The 20,776-nt window shown below is 46.8% G+C and overlaps 1 protein-coding gene across 4 annotated transcripts in view; it reads left to right on the forward strand.

The window, feature by feature from the left end:
* The window catches only part of PACSIN3 (protein kinase C and casein kinase substrate in neurons 3), a 30,769-nt gene extending 12,649 nt beyond the window's left edge, over positions 1 to 18,120 (forward strand). Inside the window, exons 1-11 of one of the 4 annotated variants that reach the window (XM_019519272.1) lie at positions 7,023 to 7,259; positions 8,746 to 8,846; positions 9,102 to 9,258; positions 10,094 to 10,329; positions 10,522 to 10,677; positions 11,272 to 11,447; positions 12,471 to 12,591; positions 13,135 to 13,268; positions 13,715 to 13,780; positions 14,322 to 14,482; positions 17,787 to 18,120. In XM_019519272.1, coding sequence (XP_019374817.1) covers positions 8,793 to 8,846; positions 9,102 to 9,258; positions 10,094 to 10,329; positions 10,522 to 10,677; positions 11,272 to 11,447; positions 12,471 to 12,591; positions 13,135 to 13,268; positions 13,715 to 13,780; positions 14,322 to 14,482; positions 17,787 to 17,902 — 1,377 coding nt within the window. In that variant the 5' untranslated portion in view covers positions 7,023 to 7,259; positions 8,746 to 8,792 and the 3' untranslated portion in view covers positions 17,903 to 18,120. Of the gene's footprint in view, positions 1 to 7,022; positions 7,260 to 8,745; positions 8,847 to 9,101; positions 9,259 to 10,093; positions 10,330 to 10,521; positions 10,678 to 11,271; positions 11,448 to 12,470; positions 12,592 to 13,134; positions 13,269 to 13,714; positions 13,781 to 14,321; positions 14,483 to 17,786 lie in introns of those variants that run through there. The other 3 variants (XM_019519274.1, XM_019519271.1, XM_019519273.1) reach the window with 3 other exon arrangements.
* Positions 18,121 to 20,776: the final 2,656 nt, after the last annotated feature.

The following is a 20,776-nucleotide window of genomic DNA, read 5'->3' on the forward strand; positions in this document are numbered from 1 at the left end:
CCTGGGGGAAGGACAGGGGACAGAGAAATAGCGAAACTGGTTAGTGTAGGTATTGTAGGGGTAGATATGGTAAAATTCATGGAGTAGTAAGAGAAGGTAAGTTACTCTCCATGGCTTCTGGTGGCTTAATCCTGATTAAGTCAACCTCTGGTTACACGTTGGGTAGCTGGGTTTAGACACAGGCTGGATCTATGCTCATAAAATTCCCTTCAGTCCAGGCAGGATCCATGCAAAGTCTTTGGTCTTGCCCTCATGGGTACACTTGTAAACAGGCTGTTTGATACCAGATCTAGAGAATGAGACTCTAAATTATTCCTTCCCCCAAGAAACCTACCTGGCCATCTCTGAGGTCTACCCTCATAGGTCCTATAATTTAGTCCTTCATGGACATGTCACAGGTAAAATGATCATGCAAACATTGCAGAGTAACTTTTTTATTTTAACCCATTGCATTTTCCCATGCAAAACATAGGTGGCACTGAACCTGATTTTTAAAATAATCCCTGTATGTACTTTCCTCTGAGTCCTTGCCATGTGCAAATGTTTGTGAGGAGGGGCTTGGTCAGAGCTGCCAGCGTTCTGGACTTGACTTTCCATTTTGGGTTTTCTTTTCCTGGCCACAGGCTTTCCTTTGACTCCTGCAACAAGATCCCTTTTACCTTGTTCAAGTATGACTGGAAAAAGGCTAGAAAACTCAGCATGCACATTCCTTTTTTAAGAGCAGCTTTTTAATACAACTTGCTTCTGTTCTTCCTCTTCGGTTGGGTATTTTTTTTCCACTGCATCAATACCACTCCTTGAAGACAACCTAGTGAGAGTTGACCTCCCCCCACCCCTCCCCTCCCCTGTTTTCCCCTAGGCTGCAATCTAAGTTGATTAAATGGAAGGCTATTTGGCTTAATTCATTACTACTATTGGTTCCTGTGGTACTTTGCTAGACCTGGTCTTGGGGGTACATAACACAAACCCACAAGCACGAATAGCTTGATTGATATATGGCAAGTCAGTTTGATATTTAATGATGCAGCAACTTGGACTTGTGTTTTTTGTGAAAGTCTTACAAAACAATTTGGGAAACTTGGCTACACCTGACAGGCTGCCTTTAGAACAACAGATACAGCTGTGGAAAGGCAGGAATATACTGCAAGAACCACCCAAGATTTGCAGAAGATTCTATGCAGAAAAGAATAAACTTGGAAAGGTGGGGGGGATATACCATGGTCATACTAAATCACTTCAAATTGTTATCTTCTATTGGACCAACTGAATAGGTGACAGATGTTGGTCGAATATAAGATGTTACCAGTGAAAAACCTCTCGCTTCTTGCATGCTTCCTGGACCATCATGACTACTACAACCCGACTTCAAAGTGATAATCTAATGATGGAAGGAGAACTGTGTTCGGCTGTGTCTGTGCTAGAAGGGTTTGCTGGTTTAGCATGGCAGCATGCCTATACCTCCTCCTAGTTTGGATACAGCTTCCTCTGGCAGGCTGCACCTCTTTACAATTGCTTTCTCAATTCCTTTTGCATCCCCAAGTCCATCTAGAGCATAACTAGGATGCATGCACAAAGCTTGTACTGACAGAAGTCTAAAGGAGATGTGGCCTCAGGTGAGAGAAGGGAGGGCAGTTGCCTAAAGCTAAAGAGCTTTTCCTTGATGTCTAAACATTTCTTGGCAATGGCAGCCACTTGCTGGTGGGGCAGGGGGGAGAGATCTCTGCTGTGCTTCAGGATGTGGGCTCTGTCTGAGCTCTGCATGAGACCAACACAGTCAAGTACCCAGACATGGGGGAGTGTGAAGCAGCTGGTTGGCCCAGTGCCTCTGTCCCTTCACTTTGAATGAAGCTGCTGCATTTCTTCTCTCCACCTTGCTACTTCATTGCGATTGTGGAAATCTTCCAGCTATAGTGTTGTCTGATCTGTGGTGAGTCTTTATGTTGCTAGGCATCTTCTAGATTGATTCTTGCATGTTCCTACTGTTCTGCTAAATCTTTCTCTGTTCTCTCCCCAAGCTGGAGAGCACAGCTGAAATTTGTCCCTAAACTATATCGCACAACTCTGACAGGCTTCAATTCCAAGGAAGCAGCTGAGAAACACTGGCTCTTCACAACTTTCCCAGCTAGGTGACTCCACCATGGGTGTGACTCATGGACCGGGGTAAACATCACTTATGAAAGTCTGTATGGGACATCCTTGTTGTGGGTCAGGGGCAGTCATTCCCTTCCCCTCTCCTCCACGCACAAAGCGAGTCTTGCATTATCTGATACTTCTACTGGGCATAAAGCTGAGTACATGCCAGTCAGTAAGTGATAGGGGCATACTCTGGGAAGTGGGTATGTATTTTGGCAGCTACAGGAAGTTACTGAATGGTGCTAATAGTGAAGTCTCATTCATCTGCATGCTGGTGTCATGTAGGACCTGCTGGTCCTAGGTTTTTAATTCTAGTGACAAACAGAAGATAAAGGGCTTCCTCATCTGGTGCTCTGGGTAAAGTAGAAGATCAGTTGTCTTTTTTAGACAGGCTGGATAAGAGACTAGAAGGCAAAAATTTCCAAAAAAATCTATCTGTGTAGGTGTGAGCCTGAGCTGCTCTTGCTTGTGGGACTACTGAGGTGTCCAGAGGAGGAATACAGCCTTTACCTCTGTCCTGTGTAGAGGTGAGAAGACTGTGACCATTAGCCTGATGCCTCAAAGGTCCTGTTCTCCCTGAATTGGAAATGAGCTTGCTATAGCTAGATCTGAACAAACCTCAGCTTGGCTTTACAAGAAGAGACCACTCTGTGCTAAAGTGGTCTCATTGGCCAGAGTGGGAGGTAACCGTTTCATGGAAGGATTGTAATACAACTGGTTTGTATCTGGTGATAGCTGCTGGGTGAGGCAGAAACTTCTGCAAAACTGCACACACTCGCCCTTCTAGCACTAGGAGAGTTGGGAGATCTTATTTTTCCACCTAGTAATTGTACTCCTCTAGAGAATGGAGGAGTCCAGGCATTGCTCACAAGAAGCCTGCAGTCAAGAGACAGACAATGCACCCAGGTAGTGCCCTGGGCATTTAGAAGGTGGAAGTATTGAAGGCTGGTGTGTAGGAAGGAGGATGCCCATGTCTTGGATAAATGCTCCCAGAGTCGCGAAGTGGAGTGGTTGTGTCTTAGAGCCCTACTTGTGGACCAGGGCCAGGACCCCATCATTTTAAATTATCTACAAATGCAAAAGGAAGATGGTCCCTAATGTATCTTCCTGGAAGAAAGTGTGTCTGAAAGAAAAGATGATAGCATAGCAACCTAGGTCAGGGATGGTGTTAATGCATGGGGGACTGCAGGCATGAAGAGTGCGAATGGGGGGGCAAAAACTGTGGCTGGGTGTGAGCAGGATGAAGTGGGTGAAATGGAGACTTGACTTCTTGGGTTGTTGACATGTAATCTGCATGGGACTCTAGCTCTCCTCCACTTTGAGGGGAAGGGAACAACTCTTTCCCAGTTCAAGCTAGAGTGCTGCAGGCAATAGAGGGTTGACCTTGCTTCCCTGACTGTGGGGAGCAAGGTTGCTCACCATGCAAACTGAACTTTTTTAGTGTCTTGCTCCTGCTACAAGCCCTGATATGGAGTCACTGGATTTTAGAGGATGAACCTGGCTTATCTGATCTAGTAATGATTGCAAGTTTACCAAAAATGAACCAGAAGTGGGCCCCATTGCATTGGTAGGGGATATTCCCTGGGGCGAGGAAGGAGCAACAAAGCCACTTAAGAGTTATTACATTCTCCTGTGACTACTTCTGTGTGTGTTTGCTTTCTGATTGGCTGCTTATGGTGGTGGCACCTCTGAAGTCAGATCTTTAGGGCTGCGGCTGCGGAGTGCTGATTAATAGGAAATGATCTAAGGCGGTGGCTTTCAACATTTTTTCTTTTTCATTTGTGGACCCCTAAACATTTTTGAATGGAGGTTCAGACCCCTTTGAATTGTAACTGTGGGTATTTGCATACTTTTTGATTGATCACGGTCATCTTTTGTGGACCCTTTGGACATAGTCTGTGGACCTGCAGGGGTCTGCAGACCACAAATTGAAAACCAGTGATCTAAGGCAATCTTGAGCCACAGTAACACTTTCTTTGAGGGTTGCCAAGCATATTCGGCTAACTTAGAGTTGGCGATATCAGGAAGGGGGGAATGTGTTTCTGGGGCTTGCATGTGAGAATACATAGTTCTTCTATGTCTCCTTGATTTGAGGGTACATAAATTCCATACTTTTTTAACTACCTGGTCTTCAGATGCTTGTACCAGAGCTTTTGGTGCCTCTGTATGTACTGGAAATCATCTTGCAGTGGAATGAAAAGGGCAGAGTTCTAGCCCCTTTAACTCTTGTCTCCTGCACAAAGGTTGTCCAGAAAAGGCAGGAGTTACAATATGATTTTTTTTTTTCACTAAGAGAAGGAAACTAAACAAACTTAGTTGCTGCCCTCTTCCAATCTCCACTGCTTCCCCTGGTTCTGTGTACCTGTTGATCTGGTCTTACTGTATCATCTGCTCAGCTGGTAGTACCAGAAAAAGAGCAGAAGTACTGCTCTGCCTTGGTTCTGAGCTGCATACTTAAACTTTTCTGGTACTATGTCCTTTCCTTCCTTCTCCAGAGCAGCTGCCAATTTTCCTGAATCGTGAAGTGGTCTCTACTATGTTAAGATATCAACAAAGTACTTCTGCCACTTGCTTAGTAGTTATTGTCCCCTTTCACTGTAAAAACTTCTCATTCAAAACTATATTCCAGGGATTTCTGGAATTAATTATCTGGGGGGCTTGTCTTTGCCATTCCCTGTCCAAACTGTTCCTAGAACTTGAAAAACTGATATCAAAACTACCTTTTACGTCTAGTTGCTAGTGAATACTGATGCCATTGCATTCGGTTCTCTGGGTTTGCAGCTGTGGTCAGTTTGATCTGGTGATTGACAGGGGCTCACACTACTTGGGGGAACTCCAAAATAGTAGCATAACTAGAGGTGGATGAGTGGGGTGCCAGCTCCAGGCATCAAACTTGGGAGGAGTGTAAGATTGGTGACCACTGCTGCCAGCAGCCTAGCCACAGTGGCTGCTGTTGCTGCCCAGGGCACTAACCCTGATTATTAGGCCTCCGCTCTGGAAAGAATGTGGCAGCAAAAGGACCCTTCTCACTCCTGACATGATGGGCACCTGCAGAACTTGTACACCTACAGCAGTCTTGTGTCTTTGGTAAAATGCCAGAAACAGTCTCTTGTAACACCTATCCATTGTGGTGTTCTCTGTGTAAGTAAAAAAGACGGACTGACCAACCACTCCCTTGAAGGAACAGCCATTCTCCATCTAGTGCATTAAACAACTGCTCGCCTCCACACTCAGATTCTAATATTGGGTAGTTGGTCAGAGCTGGAGATCTTGTTGGCAAGCACTGATCTTTCCAGATCATGGTGTGTGTGAGAGGTCACCCTGGCCTCTGAAACACATGTCTAGTCAGGAGTTCAGGGGAGTGGAGGCTGTCCAGACCTTCCATCCCCCCCCCCTTTTAGGGCACTGAGACAAATCCAAAGACTAATCCAGATGTTTGATGCCTCCATGGCTGTAGTTGTAGTAAGTGTCCAGGAACTGAACCCCAGGATACTACCACTGGACCACAGGGGACTCCAGCTGGATGTCAGTGGTTGAAAATATGCCTACCTCTGAGTCATTTCTCTCTGGATGAGGAAGGAAAAAATACTCTGCTTAAGGGTAACCTGTAAAATATTTTCTTAATTGCATTGTCCCTTTTTTTCCCCCCTGCTTCCTGATGATGAAATCTGGGTCAAACATTTACTTATCCCAACATTTGTGTGTTTTGCTAAGAGTCCCTTCTTAGCTTCCAATGAAGTAAACTGCTGCTTATGAAAGCTCATGTATCTTTAATTTGTACCTTCTAGACTAACAAAAATCTACCCTGCCTTTTGCTTGACTGCAGACCAGCACAGCTAACTACCCATCTTTGCTGGAGATTTCCAAGTAGTCCTAAATGTTTATCAGGAATCCTAACTCTTCAAGTGAAGGGGCAGTAATTGGATTTTTTTGTTTTGTTTTGTTTTGTTTTTAACTAATTTTGTAGAGATCTAGGAAGTGTAATTATGGACATTAAACTGCAGTAACCAAGCCCTGCTACTCTCCACTCCAGTCCCAAACAGTATCTTGACTGCTTCAGATTCCTGGCATCTGCTAACTTCCTTGGCTCTTGTGAGGTCTCCACTTTGAGAATTCATAGTCATTTTTAGCCTTCCAGCTTAAACAACTTTCTTCTTCACCACCCTCCCCCAGGATCCTACATGTCACCTCTTTAAAACCCTAATTTCAGCTTCCTCTGCAGACAGTTGGTGAACACTGTACAGCATAAGGGTGATACAAAGGTTAAAAGGTCCACAGTGTACATACAAGTGCATGTGTTATACACACTCTGTAAAGTATACTATATATAATTAAATAAAGCTTAATTTAAAAATCTGAGCAGTATGAGAAAATTCTGCTTGACATGTAAGATCCTTGGGGCAGGGATTTTCTGTGTTCTTGCCTCTTGCCTTGGGTTCCTGGTCTCTGATTGGAGTCCTCTAGCACTACTGCAACAACACTAATTTAATTTCTAAATGTGTGAATCACCATGTGTCTTTTGATTTGTGTGAATCACTTGGCATTTTGGCAGGACAGCCCTTGAAAGGCATTGCTTGCTGATTCCCCACCCTGATGCTCAGAGGAATCCAGCTGGTTAAGCCTGAGAGAGCCAGTAGGACTGTTTGGAGGCTTTTGGGGGTGGTGAGAACACAAATGTGGGTACTAAGCCTGGTGCAGGTACTGAGTTTGTTTTAGTCCTTTCTAGCAGCAAGCTGTTCCCTTTGCTCAGCTGTTATGATGGTGCCTTTCCCGCACAATGCTGTCATGCCACCCCAGCGCTTCTATTTAAACTCTCTCTGGAGTTGGATCTTGTGACACTTGGATTTGGCATCTCTTCTGCAGGCTGGAATGTGGTACATTTGAGGGTGGAGAGTAGCAGCAGCTGCTGTATCAGGGCGTGCTCCTCTGTATTTGGCAGAAAGGGAGACCTGGCTCCTACCCTGGGACCTTTGGCTTGTCAGAGCAGCGATACCTGTATCTCTGGGTTGAAGCAGCAACTTCTAACTGTGCCCCACCTCTCTCTTCTCCAGTCTACTTCAGGAACTCAGCAGAGTCCAGCAAACAGTCCCCAGGTGTCCTAGACTCCTCGTTCTTTTGGCTTCCAGGTATGTAGTCTATTTGTTTCTGGCCACAAGACTGGAACCAGCTGCCTTGTTAAGCATGCAGGGTTGTCACAAGCTGATTATCAAGGCAGAACAGGGTGTGTCCTTCAAGCATTAGGATTTCTGTACCTGAGTTACTTCTCTAGTGTAATAACTTGCCTCTAACTATGGGTTTCCTGGAAGGCTGTGGGGCTGGGGCAGTAGTGGCTCCCCTTCGAAGCCAAGTGAGTTTCCTTATTGTGCCTCTAATACTCTTAACAAGCACATCACTCGGGTAGGAGATGCTTAATCCTCTCCTTGGTTCCCTGTGTTGCATCTCTTATGGAGACTGCCTTCAGGCTCCTATTGTGTGGGTCAATATTTAGAAAGCTATTGGGGGGGGGGGGGAATGGGATGGAACAGACTGAGACCCAGTCCCTTGAGTTGATTCCTACTGTATAACTTCTGCCTTGGTTGGCAGAATGAACAGATACCTTTCTGGGGTGTGAGGGAAGCTTTTTATAACCAAGAATGTGCAAGAGGAGATGAGCAGCAATCAATCCTGTTGGTGTTGTATTAACCTCAGGCTTGTCTGGGAATCAGCCTGTTTGTGCTGCACACTTGGGCTGTCCTGTTCTCCCACCCCTCTAATCTCTGTGCTAGAGGCATGTGGGAGCCCACCCTTGGGTCAGTCCTGGTGGAGCAGTGGTACCAAGGACTTGGTTGCAACCAAAATTTTATGTCAGACTGGACAAAGTCCATGTGGGGGGAGAGGGCTTCCCTTGCCCTCTTGAAGGGATTCTCCATGCCTGACTCAAATGCAGTGACACAGCTTTCGAAGTAATATAAGTCACTCTGACCCTGTTGGAAGCACCACCTACTTGGGTTGGGTCATCCTTGGATAGCTGGCACTAGGGTATGTGTATAGTTCTGCCTCCTAGCCCTGCCAGATGCTTGCTTCCTCACTTTTTATAGGCCAGGCCTTTTAGGACATGCTCTCTTGGTGATGACTGGGCCTTGCTTTCTCCAATTAGTTGGAGTAGTCTCTTAATCATGACCCTTTCTATTAGGAATCTGGAGTCTTCTCTCTTGATGCAAGACTTATTTTTAAAGTGCTTCAAGGCTGGATGTATTCAATAGTTTTGTGTCTCTCCCTTTGAAAGTCTTGGTTTAGAAAAGAGGAGCCTCTGCTGAAGTTCTTAGTGCTGGTGAAAGGGACTGGACTTGCTGAAATCTCCAAGATGCATACAGTCTGGCCGTGCCAGGGCCACCTTTATCCACAACATCCTGCGGCACTGTTCTGGGGGGATTTCCTGTGGGGTTTTCAATTCCAGGGAGGTCCAGGAGTGAATAAGTCTTAGTTGCTCAGTGCTAATGAGGCTGTTGTCCAGATTCCTGTTTGAGCCTACCCATTTCCCTCCATAAGCATCTTTGAAGGGATGGTGCAAGGCTCTGCTCCGTGCCTGGTCCCTGTCAGTATCCTGCTACCAACAGCCTTTCTCTCTTCCAGCTTCCTTGAAATCTGCAAAAATTCTCTGCTGCAAGGAAACAAGAGCGATGTCATCAGAAGATGATTCTGGCGGGGAGGCTTCTGGAGGCAGTTTCTGGGAGGTAAGCAGGGATACTTATGGGTGGGAGTGGTAGGAATGTTTTCTGCCTCCCACTCATGGGATTAGGAGGTTAAATTTTGGGCTCCTTTGGCAACACAATGCTGTCCTCAAATGGATGGGAGAGACTTTTTGACTTGCTCTTAGGAGTGGCTTTGACCTCCTCAGAAGGACATGCCTTCCCCTGCTATATTGTGACCTGCTCCTGAAGGTATATAAAGTCAGTGCAATAGAATTGAAGTGTTGTCTCTAATTGTAGGCTGGTAACTACAAGCGAACAGTAAAACGTGTGGATGATGGGTACCGGCTCTGCAATGATCTAATCTCCTGCTTCCAAGAGCGAGCCAAGATTGAGAAGACCTATGCCCAGCAGCTCACAGAGTGGTCCCGCAAATGGAGGACCAATGTGGAAAAGGGTGAGGCAGGCTGACTGTGCTGGGCACAGGCTCCACGAAACCGTCTTCAACATGTAGCACATGGTTGTGCTGTGAGTGTGTCTGAAGGAGATAAAGTGGATGGAACAGCACTTTAGGCTAGCACAAAAGGCTGCTCCTTTTGGTTTTAAGCTTGGAAAGAAAAATAAAGGAGCTGTCAATTCAGTCCAGCCATGTGAAGGGGATGTTCACTCCTTGAATTTTCAAGTTCTTCCTCCATCCCCCCCATTACAAAGAAAGGCTTTCCAGAATGCAGTGGGGTCCTAAATCCATGGATGACTCTGCTTGACAAACTGGCAAGCATTGTAGCTTGTTTTTCCTTCCTGCCCCCCACTTTTTTTTTAAAAGAACGGAGGAGAGGGTTAGGACCCTACTGTCAAGAGTATCTAATGATGGGTGATCCACAGGCACTTAATTCCCAAGGTTTTGGTGCCTTAGGGCTTAACTAGAAATGGTGAGGCGCATCTCCTAAGGAGACTGCCAGCCTGTGGAACAGGCTTTCAAGGGAACCAGGTTTTCACTTCAGTCATGGGATGCTATTAAGCTGGGGGTGGGAGGAAGTGTGTGTGTGCACACATTTTGAAGGTTGGTAGGGGAAGGGAACAACCTCCTGTGAAAACCTATAGCCTATAGGGGGCCATCTCTAGATGAGCAGCAGCTAGAGCTGAGATTAACTAGAACACCCATTCCAGCCACCACCTCGGCTGTCGGTGTAGAGCAGTTATGCAGGTCACGGCATTTGGAAGATAGGTAGCAAGTATCTGCTTTGGCTACGGTGGGAAGTTCTAAGGGGTTATCTTTGTGCTTGCTCCTCCAGGGCCTCAGTATGGTACCCTAGAGAAAGCTTGGCATGCCTTCCTGACAGCTGCAGACAAGTTGAGCGAGATCCATTTGGAAGTGCGAAACCAGCTGGCTGGGGAAGATGCAGAGAAGATCAAGGGCTGGCAAAAGGAAGCCTACCACAAGCAGATGATTGGGGGATTCAAGGAGACGAAGGAAGCAGAGGATGGATTCCGCAAAGCCCAGAAACCCTGGGTGAAGAAGCTGAAGGATGTGAGCAAGGAGTGGTGTCTGGGCAGGAAGGGGCTGGAATGTTGGGCTACTGGAAGGCAATTGGCTTGGGTGTTCTTACGTGGTGGGATTGCCTATAGCAAGGGTTACAACACGTGTCCTGAGCAGACTATAAGGGATGGAAAAACTTGGACATAGTGCATGGCTCTAGCTTTGTATTCCTGCCTGTGTTAGGTGGAAAATTCTAAGAAAAATTACCATACAACCCGGAAGGATGAGAAGACAGCACAGACCCGGGAAAACCATGCCAAAGCTGATGCCTCCATCTCGCAGGAACAGCTACACAAGTTGCAGGATCGTGTGGAGAAATGCACGCAGGAAGCTGAGAAGGTGGGTGTAGGCTATGTGGACTTGAGCCAACGAGTGTGTGGGCATCCCCTTCTGCCTCTCAATACCCCAGTGGAGGAAAGGAGGAGAGTAGGACTCTATCCTGTGCTGAGCAGTCTTGCTGCCTCTTGGATTCAGTGGCAGTAGAAGGAATGCAGTGTCTTGTGGGGTAGACCTCTATTTAGTTGGGTCTGGGGGGCAGGAACCGCAATTTGAGCAGGACATGATGCACTGTCCATTTATGACTAATAAGGCAGAGAACTTGGGATGGCATTATTCTAGAAGGTAAGAGCTGCAGCCTACTACCATGGAAGACCAGACTAGTGAGACCGGCTGCTACTTTCTCCCTTGCCCCCTCTGAGCAGAAGGGAGAGGGGAGAAGTTGCTGTCTTTAGATTGAGAGGAAAGCAACAGAAACAGAGGGGTCACTGGTGCAACAATATGCTCCTGACTCTGAGCTGACTACTTGCTGTACCCCTCACTTTGCTCTGTGTGGGATGAGGGGTTGTGGTAAGGGGAGAACTGCAAGGTTCCCTTGAGGGAAAGGATAGACGGGAGGGATTGTTTTGTGACTCTTCTCGTTCTGGGCTGCTGCAGTGTAAGGATCAGTATGAGAAAATGCTAGAAGAGCTGAACCGCTACAATCCCCGCTACATGGAGGACATGGAGCAAGTGTTTGAGGGCTGCCAGGAGGCAGAGCGCAAGAGGCTGTGCTTCTTCAAGGAGATGTTCTTGGATCTACACCAGCACCTCAACCTCTCCATCAAAGATGGGTACTGCTATGGGTTGTCTGCCTATCCAGGACCTAAAACACACTGATCCCTGGCAGGGGGGTAGAGACTCTAGGGGTCTTTGAGGAAGGAGATCATCTGCCTGTTGGAGGGGCTGCTGTCCTGTCCCTTCCTGTCTTTAACATTGCTGAGATTTGGAACTAATCTCTCTTTTGGCCAGACTTGTCTGGTTGTGAACAAAGTGCTCATCCCCCTTGAAGGTACTGTCTGCAGTTCCTCCTATGAGCCTCCAGGATTCCACCACATAGTCACTACCGTTGAGCACCCATCTTGTAGGTGTGGGTTCTTGACTTATCTGTTATCCTGACTTACCCATTTTTCAACAAAAGCTGTTTGTTTTTAAATGCCTTTGTTCAGAAGGCCTGTCTGGATAATAGCCACCCCTTCTCCTGGCTGTAGTACAAAGCAAGGGATTACATTTCTGAACCTCTTGCATTACTGTGCGGTGGGTACAGAACTGATTCTGCCCTTGCATCAATCCTGAAGGTTACAAGTGTCCTATACCCATGATGTTGACTCTTCTTTACCCTGCCCAGGATGTAAGATTGATCCAAGTCAGATGGGGCCATTTCCCTTCATCTCTACACAGGGAATCTATTTGCTTCTTTCAAGCTTTTTGACATGGGTGATGGGAAGGGGAGGTTTTTACCTTCCTGGGTTACTGCTGTGGCTGCTGTAGCAGCATCAGCTCCACTCCAACAGGCAGCCCAGCTCCCTGAGAGCCTGTGCTCTGCTCACTCCCTCCCCCATATGTACATAGTGGGAATAGGGCTGAAATGGGAGGACACCATTCCACTCACTCCATTTGTCCCCTTCCCCCTGATTTAAATGCTTGGTGGGTGCTTCCCTATGCAGATCATATGGCTGGGCAGAGGAAGTGCAGGGCTGTCACTATTGTGGCAAAGACTCTTGGTGGATCCCAGTGCCCCCCTATAGTTGGCAACCCGGGCAGGTGCTCCCTTCACCCTGCCTAGTTGCTAATATTGGTTCTGTTGCTTATTGCAGCTTTCAAACACTGTACCGAGATCTATATCAAGTGATCTTGGCTGCGGATGACCAGGAGGACCTGAAGTGGTGGCGCAACACCCATGGGCCAGGCATGGCTATGAATTGGCCTCAGTTTGAGGTAGTGTATGGAGAGAGTGTTACCACAGAGCCTTCCTCCCTGCCATCTGACCCTTCTTTTCCCCCGTGGATGTAGTTGTGGATTCCCACTCATGTCTATGTTGCTCCTTTTGAGGCATTTTCATTGGAAGTGGTTGGCCTCTAATCACCAGGGATCTAGAGGATCCCTGTGAAAAAAGGGATCATTTGTAAGCTGATTCTTCATGGCTATTTGTATGTATGCATGCCATCTGGACTGTGGTGCATCATTCCAGCCCCAGCTGGGGAAGATATACTTTTAGGGGGGTGTGGGTAGGCCCAGGGCCATGCAATGAGCTGTTTTTATCCAAAATGCTGCATCTCTGTCTACTCCCCCACCCCTCCCATCCTCAGGAGTCCTTTTAGGTGCCTCATCAGGGCTCCAACAGGTGGACTACTCCATTACATTGTGCTTAAATAACAAATAAGCTCTGTGGTGGTCCTTTCCCTCCCCTCCCCCACATTGATCTAAAACTCTGGATTTGGGACAAATATGGGTGTCTGCTTTTATCTTCCCCCTGAATAGGAATGGTCCCTGGAAACACAGCGGCCAATCAGCAAGAAGGAGAAAAGTAGTAAAGGCAGTGAAGATGTGACCCTGACTAGCATCGTGGCCACACGGGATGGTGTCTCTCCTACTCCTCCACAGACAAAGCGAGGGTAAGGCCTTCAGCTTGGGACATGGAGGACAAGGCCTTTCTTGGCCTACAGGTCATGGTTTAGCTGAACTGATAGCGACTTCCTTTATTTGCTTGCAGGTGCTTCTAATCTTGGGAAGGGGTGAGAGGGTTATTTTATTTCCATGGCTTAGGGTTGGTTGGTACTAGTACAAAACCTGATAAGCCAGTGGTGACCATTCAGGGAGCTGTCTTCCTATGACAGTCTCTAGAAACCAATCTAGAGAACAGCATGTGGATCTCTTGAGTAATTTCTTACTTGGTCCACACCGTTCCTGCTATAGGCCAGTTCTAGTAGCACAAATGGTGCTTGGGGTCAAATACAGGGGAAGGGAAGGAAGGCATTGGTGACGGGGATTGCAGGGCCATCTCCACAGTGCTCTCTGTGCTCAGTCTGCTGGATTCAGGGCCATATTTGCCAATCCACAGGTTTTCCTATCAAGAGGAGCAGAACAGCCTCTTCTACAACAATCTGAGGGCATCTGCCCATGTGAAGTTAGTATGGAATGCTGTCCTCACAGGGGTGACTGGGCACAAAACATCTATCTTCTGCTTTCTTTCCCTCCCTTCCATGTGTTCCCCACCCCTTTTTGCTGTGGCTGGGAGGCTGGCATGCCAGCTGAGTCTGCCTTTGATAGGGGATGTAGTTTACCCCCTCTTTTGTGTGCTTGCCTGGAAATGGACTGTCTTTGGAAGTAGCTGGGTGATGCCTGCCTTTATGGGTTTAAGCTGACAAGCTGTACGTTTGCCTGCCTGAGAGAACAGAGAAGTGGAAGGAAGGTGCTTTATAGGGACCTGACTTGAGCCTGAATTTCCTGAGCTGCTTCTAGCTGCTCCTGGTCGGTGTGTGTCTCTCTCTCTCTCCTTCTGGGTACCCCACTCTCCTGTCCTGCCTCATGCTCCTTGATCTGTAACCTAACTCTCCATAGGGATCTGGGGCATGATTCAGGAGACTGGGGAAGTACCTCAGAGTCAGTCTGGAGTTTCCCAAGAGGCTTTTTATTGTACCCCTATCCCTCTGCCCCTTTCCACACAGCGGAGGGAAAGAGGACCTTTCAGAGTGGTCAGATGAGGACACTCCCAAGAAGTGTCTGGAGGCCAATGGACATGAAGAGGACCTAAAGGTACCAGGTGTGCGGGTGCGAGCGCTGTATGATTACACAGGACAAGAGGCTGATGAGCTGAGCTTTAAAGCAGGTACAGAAGCACTAATCCTTTTACTAATCTTTTGCCACTACCACTTTGGCTGACTGATTGAAACATCCCACTGAGATCTGGATAGCCCTGTTGGGAACCATACAGTGCCTTTCCCTGCCACCAACCCAGGGAAAGCACTGGGCAGCCCAGACGCTGCCCCTGCTCCCACTCAGTAGGGAGGTCAACAAGGCACAGGGATGCTAGAAAGGGAATCCTTTGCTTTTGGCCACAGAGGGCGGGGGAAAAGGCACAGCTGAAATTTGTGAGGCAAGTCTGGGATTTACCTGGTATGTGTCACAGGTGACACCCTGAACAAAGGGAAAAAGGGGAATGCAGGCAAGCTCTTTGGGTGCCTTCAAACTTGATTGTATACTGCTCTCTTAGAATCACAGGGCTGGAGGGGACCTCAGGAAGCTATCTACTCTAGCACCCTGCTCCAGGGAGGATCTTCCCAGAAGAGTATCTAACTTGCTCTAAATAAAACTTCCAAGAATGGAGATAATGAAGTTTCTCTAGGTAATCTGTTCCATTTCTTACCCATTCTCATAGTGAGAGAATTCCTTGTAATAACCAATCTACTGTTCCGTATTGCAATTTATTGCTCATTGTCCTGTCCTCTGCAGCCATGAAGTCATCCGTTGCCATCCTCTTTATAACCACACTTCAGATACTAGAAGACCGTTGCCAAATTCCCTTTCAGTCTTCTCTTCCTCACTAAATCCCCCCCCAAATCTTCTTAGTTTTTTCTTGTAAGTCATTTTTCCTAGATCTCTGTTGGGTTTTTTTTGTTGTTGTTGCTCTCTGAGGGACTCTGAATTTTGTTCCTGCATTCTTGAAGTGCAGTGTCCTATACTGGATACATTGTTTTAAATGAGGTTTCTGTGGAAGAATCACTTCCCTTGACTTATAAGTGATGTTACTGTTAATACAACCTAGTATACTATTGGCTTTTTTTTCCCCAATAAGAGCACACTGATTCATAAACTTGTAATCCACTATCACCCCAAGTCCTTTTAGGTAGTACTCTGACCTAGCCAGTTATTCCCCAATATGCATCTGTGCATACAGAGCCATCCCTTGGGGCGGGGCGCAAATCGGGCCCTGTACAGGCCTCACTGGCTGCTGCACACCGCTGGCTCCATGCTCTGCCTGCTTGCTGCCCTGGCCCTGCACAGCCTGATATGCCCCGGGTCCCGCATACCCCTAGGGGTGGCTCTGTGTGCGTGTGACTGTTCTGTCCTTAGTGTGTGTACAGTCATTGAATTTTGACCATTTTTTCTAGTTTTATTAAGGTAATTCTGAGTCCTAATCCAATTCCCCTCTGCCCCCCTCCCCCCCAATGTCTGCAACTCTACCCAGTTTAGTGTTGCTTGCAGATTGGCTAGCTGTGTACTCAGTTCCACCCTCTGAATCATTAATGAAAATATTAAACCGTATTGGACCCAGGACAGATTCTCGGGGAATCTTACTCAATGCTTCCTTCCATTGAGCCATTGGCTACTCTTTCAAATGCAATGATCTAATGAATTAGATATCTAATGTATAGCAGTTCCGCCTAAATTAAAGGAGTGCAGTCTACTAATGAGAATGTCATGGAAGACCATGTTGAAAGTCTTGCTTAAGTTGAGGTAAATCACAATGACTTGCTCTTAGCCTAGCCATAAAACCTGCCTTCCTGTCATAGAAGGAAATTGGGTTGGTCAATAGGAGTTGTTCTTGATAAATCCATCTTGTCTGTTCCTTTAGGTCAGGGGTGCCCACAAGCCAGATCCCACCCCTAGTGCTGTCATTCAGCCTGTGGGGCTCCCTATTGTAGATAAGGCAATGCAGGACCTGGTCCCAGCTAAGTGGGGGTGGCACAAGGCCCCCAGAGGCCAATCCTGGCTGGCTGGGTGGTAGTGGCATGGGGCCCAATCTGGCCCATGAGTGTACACACACTTCATCTAGACCACAGGGCTAAAATCAAAGTACTACTGCTCAGAGGCAAGGATAGGTGCTCCCAATAGAGGGTGAGGGATAATGCTGGGATCTCTGTTTTGAGTTAGTTTCTACCCCACCTGCCTCTCCTCAGTTTCCAAAGGGCTATCTGGATCTCAGGACTGTTTCTAATCTTGCTTGTATTGAATTTTGTGTATGAGGAGTGTGGTGCATGTCATTAGGAATACATGTTGCCTTTTTTTCAAATGGGTGCTAAAGTCCCTGGGCCTGCACATGAGGCCAGCATCTGTTCTGCTGAGTCATCACCTAGACTTTTTAGCACTAACTTGCTTGTTGCTCAGTGCAGCAGCTTTTTTTTTAAAGCTGTCCCAACAGTACAGGTGGATTGGCATAACTAGCCAAGAGGTCAGGGGATAGAATTTCCCTTCCCTGTACATGTTGGGGAGCCTCCTACAGGCCAGAAGGCTCTAGGATTTGATTTTCCCTCCGGCTGCTTCCCTACCAAGTAGCTTGGACCCAAGCTAACCAGTCCCTTCCATATCAGACTAGAGGTGTATCACTCAAATCCTAATATAACTAATAAATCCATTAAAGGGGACTTCATCTGCCCCCAGGGTGAGGTCACTTTCCAGTCCTCAAGATAAACGGGACTGTATCATAGGAAAACTCAAAAGCTGTATCTGACCATATATACAGGTTTTTCTATCAGTGGGAAGGGTTCCTGTTTCTTCCTTTCATGGTGCAAAGCTGGGGAGGGTAAAGGAGAGTGTTGTGTCCCCCCCCCCGCCTGTCTGGTTGGGAAACCTAGGCCCATTCTGTGGCTTGTTTTGACTGCCTTGGGCTTTGGCTATTCTGTGTTAAAACCCAAGATGGTTATTTGTCTAAAGCTGAACATCTTGCAAGTCTGTCGTACCTGTTTCAGAGGAAACATGCAGTAGAGGGGACCTGAAACAAGACTCTATGCAGCTGAAGATCTGGGGACAGTAATGCTCCCCGAGGATCCTCTGACCTTGCAGATGCCAACTTCTCTGTCTTGGGAAGGGGGGAGGAAGAGTGCTGATTAGCGAGAAGCCAGTTTTTTTGGTTTTTTTTTTTTTATAAGCAACCCATTTTTCCCCCTTCAAGAGCTCCCTCTGAAAGACTTCTTGCCTCCAGTTGTTGTTCCCTCTTTTCAGTGCACGCTGAGACATTGTGAAGGATCAAGATTATATTAGTTAGGTGCATCTAACTCGTATGGTGTTAGTGCACACGTGTGTATGTGCACTTCTGCCCTAAGTCCCTACATGAGGTCTTCAGACACTACGGAAAAGCTGTGGAGGCTCCTGGCTCTTTCCCAACGTTAAATTGTTGTGCTGCTTCCCTTTAGGTGAAGAACTAATGAAGATCAGTGAGGAAGATGAACAAGGCTGGTGCAAAGGCCGGCTTCTCACAGGCCAGGTTGGACTCTATCCTGCTAACTATGTCCAGAGGGTTGGATCATGATTGCTGCTCCCCTCCTAAGGCATCTCTTGCACATGCAGCAGCCTACCCCTGCAGAGGTCATCTGGTCACTGTTGGCCCCTAACCCACCTCAGCAGGGTGCACAGCCACGTCTGGACTCTGATTCTGAGGACACTTGTTCCTTGTAACCAATGCTTCATTTTAAATTTCTAGAATCATAGGGGTTTTCTAATAAATAAATATGGATGAGTAAAGGCTTATTCTGCCTTTGAGCACTAGGGGAATTTGGGGGTGGGATGTGGACAGGGGCTAGGGGTTTTGCTTGGGTGGTGCAGTGGCACATACTGATGCTTGTCTATTAAAGACCACTCTTGCCTGCTTCCTTTGTGCCTATGCATTAAAGCTAGCTGGGATCTTCTGGGTCCACAGGTGGCTGCTGACTGCTCTATCCTTAAGTTCCTCTAAAGGGGGATTGAGAATGTGCTACAGTAGCTTTCAGATTTGGTGGTGGGGATATGGCCCTGAAAAAGCTCTAGGAGTCTTGGCTGCCCTTGGCCAAAAAACAAGCATTCAGTTTATTCTAGATGAATTAGGAAGGCTTCAGTAATGCTGGTAGTACTGGTGTCTGCCCCAGTTTCCTGTGGGAGCATTCTGAGGTTCAAATAAATCTCTTATCTTTGACAAGTCTCATTGCCTCCCCCAGCCATCTGGGATAAACTATATAGGTTGACAGTTCACAAAACAGCTGTCTGATAGACCAAGGGTTGTGCACTGTCCCTGCTTTCCTAGTTGTGGGAGGGAAGGGCTAACTTGGGTTCCTTTTCTAGTACCAGTAAGACCATCCTTTCCCCAGTCCTCCTGGCCCTTGACTTCTACACTGAGTAATTACACCTTTAGAAAAAATCTTGTCGCCCATTTTAACAGTTATGTGGCATAAAAATGTAACATTAACTAAGGTTTTAGTTCAACTGTAAGAGACCTAACTTCCCAACTGTTTCCAGATGCCACTCAATGGTGGTGACCTAGGAATGTCTTGAGGCATGGGTCCTTTCTCTATCTTGGTGTTCCTCCGGAGCAACTGAGATCAACCAGGGGCCTGGTACTCGGCTAAGGGTCTCTGATTCTAGCCTTCATATTCCAAACAAGATGGACCAAGGAACTGAAGCTTAACAGATGAGCTTTATGATTGAAATGCCTCCTTAAGGTGAGAGCAGAATTTGGTTCCTTGGTACAATAGGTCAGATCTGGGTGAGTGTGAATTGTGGTAGAGGCTGTGGCCAGACAAAATTTTTTCTGTTTTAAAGTTGGTGGGGGGACTTGCCACTGGTGACCACATATCACCTAAACCACTGTAATGTTTTATTTTGTCCTGCTGTAAGTGACACTACCTGGGTGAACTTATACTGAAATAAGAGCTGCTAGACTATGACTGCTTCTTTCTGCAGGATTGAGTGGATACATAAAACCATTATGAGGGAACAGCTTGAAACACGGTAACTCCCTCCCCTTCAGCTGGCATAACTATTTCGTTTGTCTGTATCCTGAGATGCAGACTCAAGGTGGTAAAACACTAGTTCACAGAATTTGTCTGAGGAAAGCAACCAGGGCTGTATTAGCATCCATGAGGTGCTTGGCCTGGCCAAAGAGAATCAGAGTAGCTGGAAACAAGTTGAACCAGGCATGAAAGGAATGTCATCGGATGGAGGTGTGAGGCACAGAAGGGAGTTGCATGCTGACCTAGATAGGTAGCTGACTTGGAATTCTTTAACTATAGGCTAGTAAAAATACGCCATTACTTATTGGTCAAAGGAAGAGCTGCACAATGTGACATTCAGCAGGGAGTTCAGTTGAGCTGCTTGTAATGTTCGTAGAGTGAAGAGGAGCAGACTCAACTCTACTAACCTACAGTAATTGGAGCAGTAGCACAGGAAGGAGCAACATTTCTGCTGAAATGGCAGAAGCTAAATTCCTTATCAGACTGTATGCATTGGCAGGGTTTGAGCAGATTCCCTTGGGCCCAAAGCTTTGCTTGGCTGTCTCTGGAATACATTTGTCACTTGGCAGTATTTCTTGGTACAACAGTGCAGATGTTGGGTAATCACAGAAGAATGGATGTATGCTGTTGTCTTCTGGGGCAGCTGACCTTCAGGATCAACTACAGAAAGGACTGGAAACTTCAAAAAGAAACTACCTGGAACTGAACATGACCCAGACTAGACATCCGTTTTTAAGCTCTACTTACTAAGCAGAAAAATGGATCAAAGGATGGGTGACTCTAAGATTCATGCAAAGGTGAATAGTTGGAGACCCAGAGTTTTTAAATCTCTCTAGTTGGCTATGATCTTGCCAGTCTACTTCTTAGCTTAAGCAGCATTGAGGAAAATGCCTTCCCTAAGAAGCAGAATAGATATCAAGCCCACCTCGGAGATCTTGTATTTACTGACTGAAGTGTGAGTGTTGTAAGCCCTGTAACATGCTGCAAGAGGATTCTCATGGCAGAGAATCTGCAAATCCTGAGATAGTAGGGGTAGTGTACTGGGCCATGGCTTTCTGTGCTTAGTCTTCCAAGCTGTAATGGACCATAATCTGTGACTCCATATACAAAAGGATATGGGAAAGTGCAACCAAGGATACAGCCGCTTTTTAAGTACCATGATTCTGAATTTTTAGCCAATGTGTCACTGTACAAATGGAGTACATGCCATTACTTGTTTTGAGTTTCATTTCATTTCGAAAGCATTGTTCCCCTTCGTTTTGTCAAAACTTTCTGTTTCGACTCTGTTTTGACGTTTCGCCTATAGGCTATAATGGGGAAGCATAAAACTAAGTATAACTTTGTCATTTCTTGCCTAATTTAAATGAAACTTGCAGGGATGGTAGCTCCTTCTGAGGCCACAGAGCCTGCCAAGTTCCAAG

Source organism: Gavialis gangeticus, unplaced genomic scaffold, assembly GCF_001723915.1.
Source record: "Gavialis gangeticus isolate Ggan-Ray unplaced genomic scaffold, GavGan_comp1, whole genome shotgun sequence".
In the NCBI taxonomy this organism is placed as follows: domain Eukaryota; kingdom Metazoa; phylum Chordata; order Crocodylia; family Gavialidae; genus Gavialis; species Gavialis gangeticus.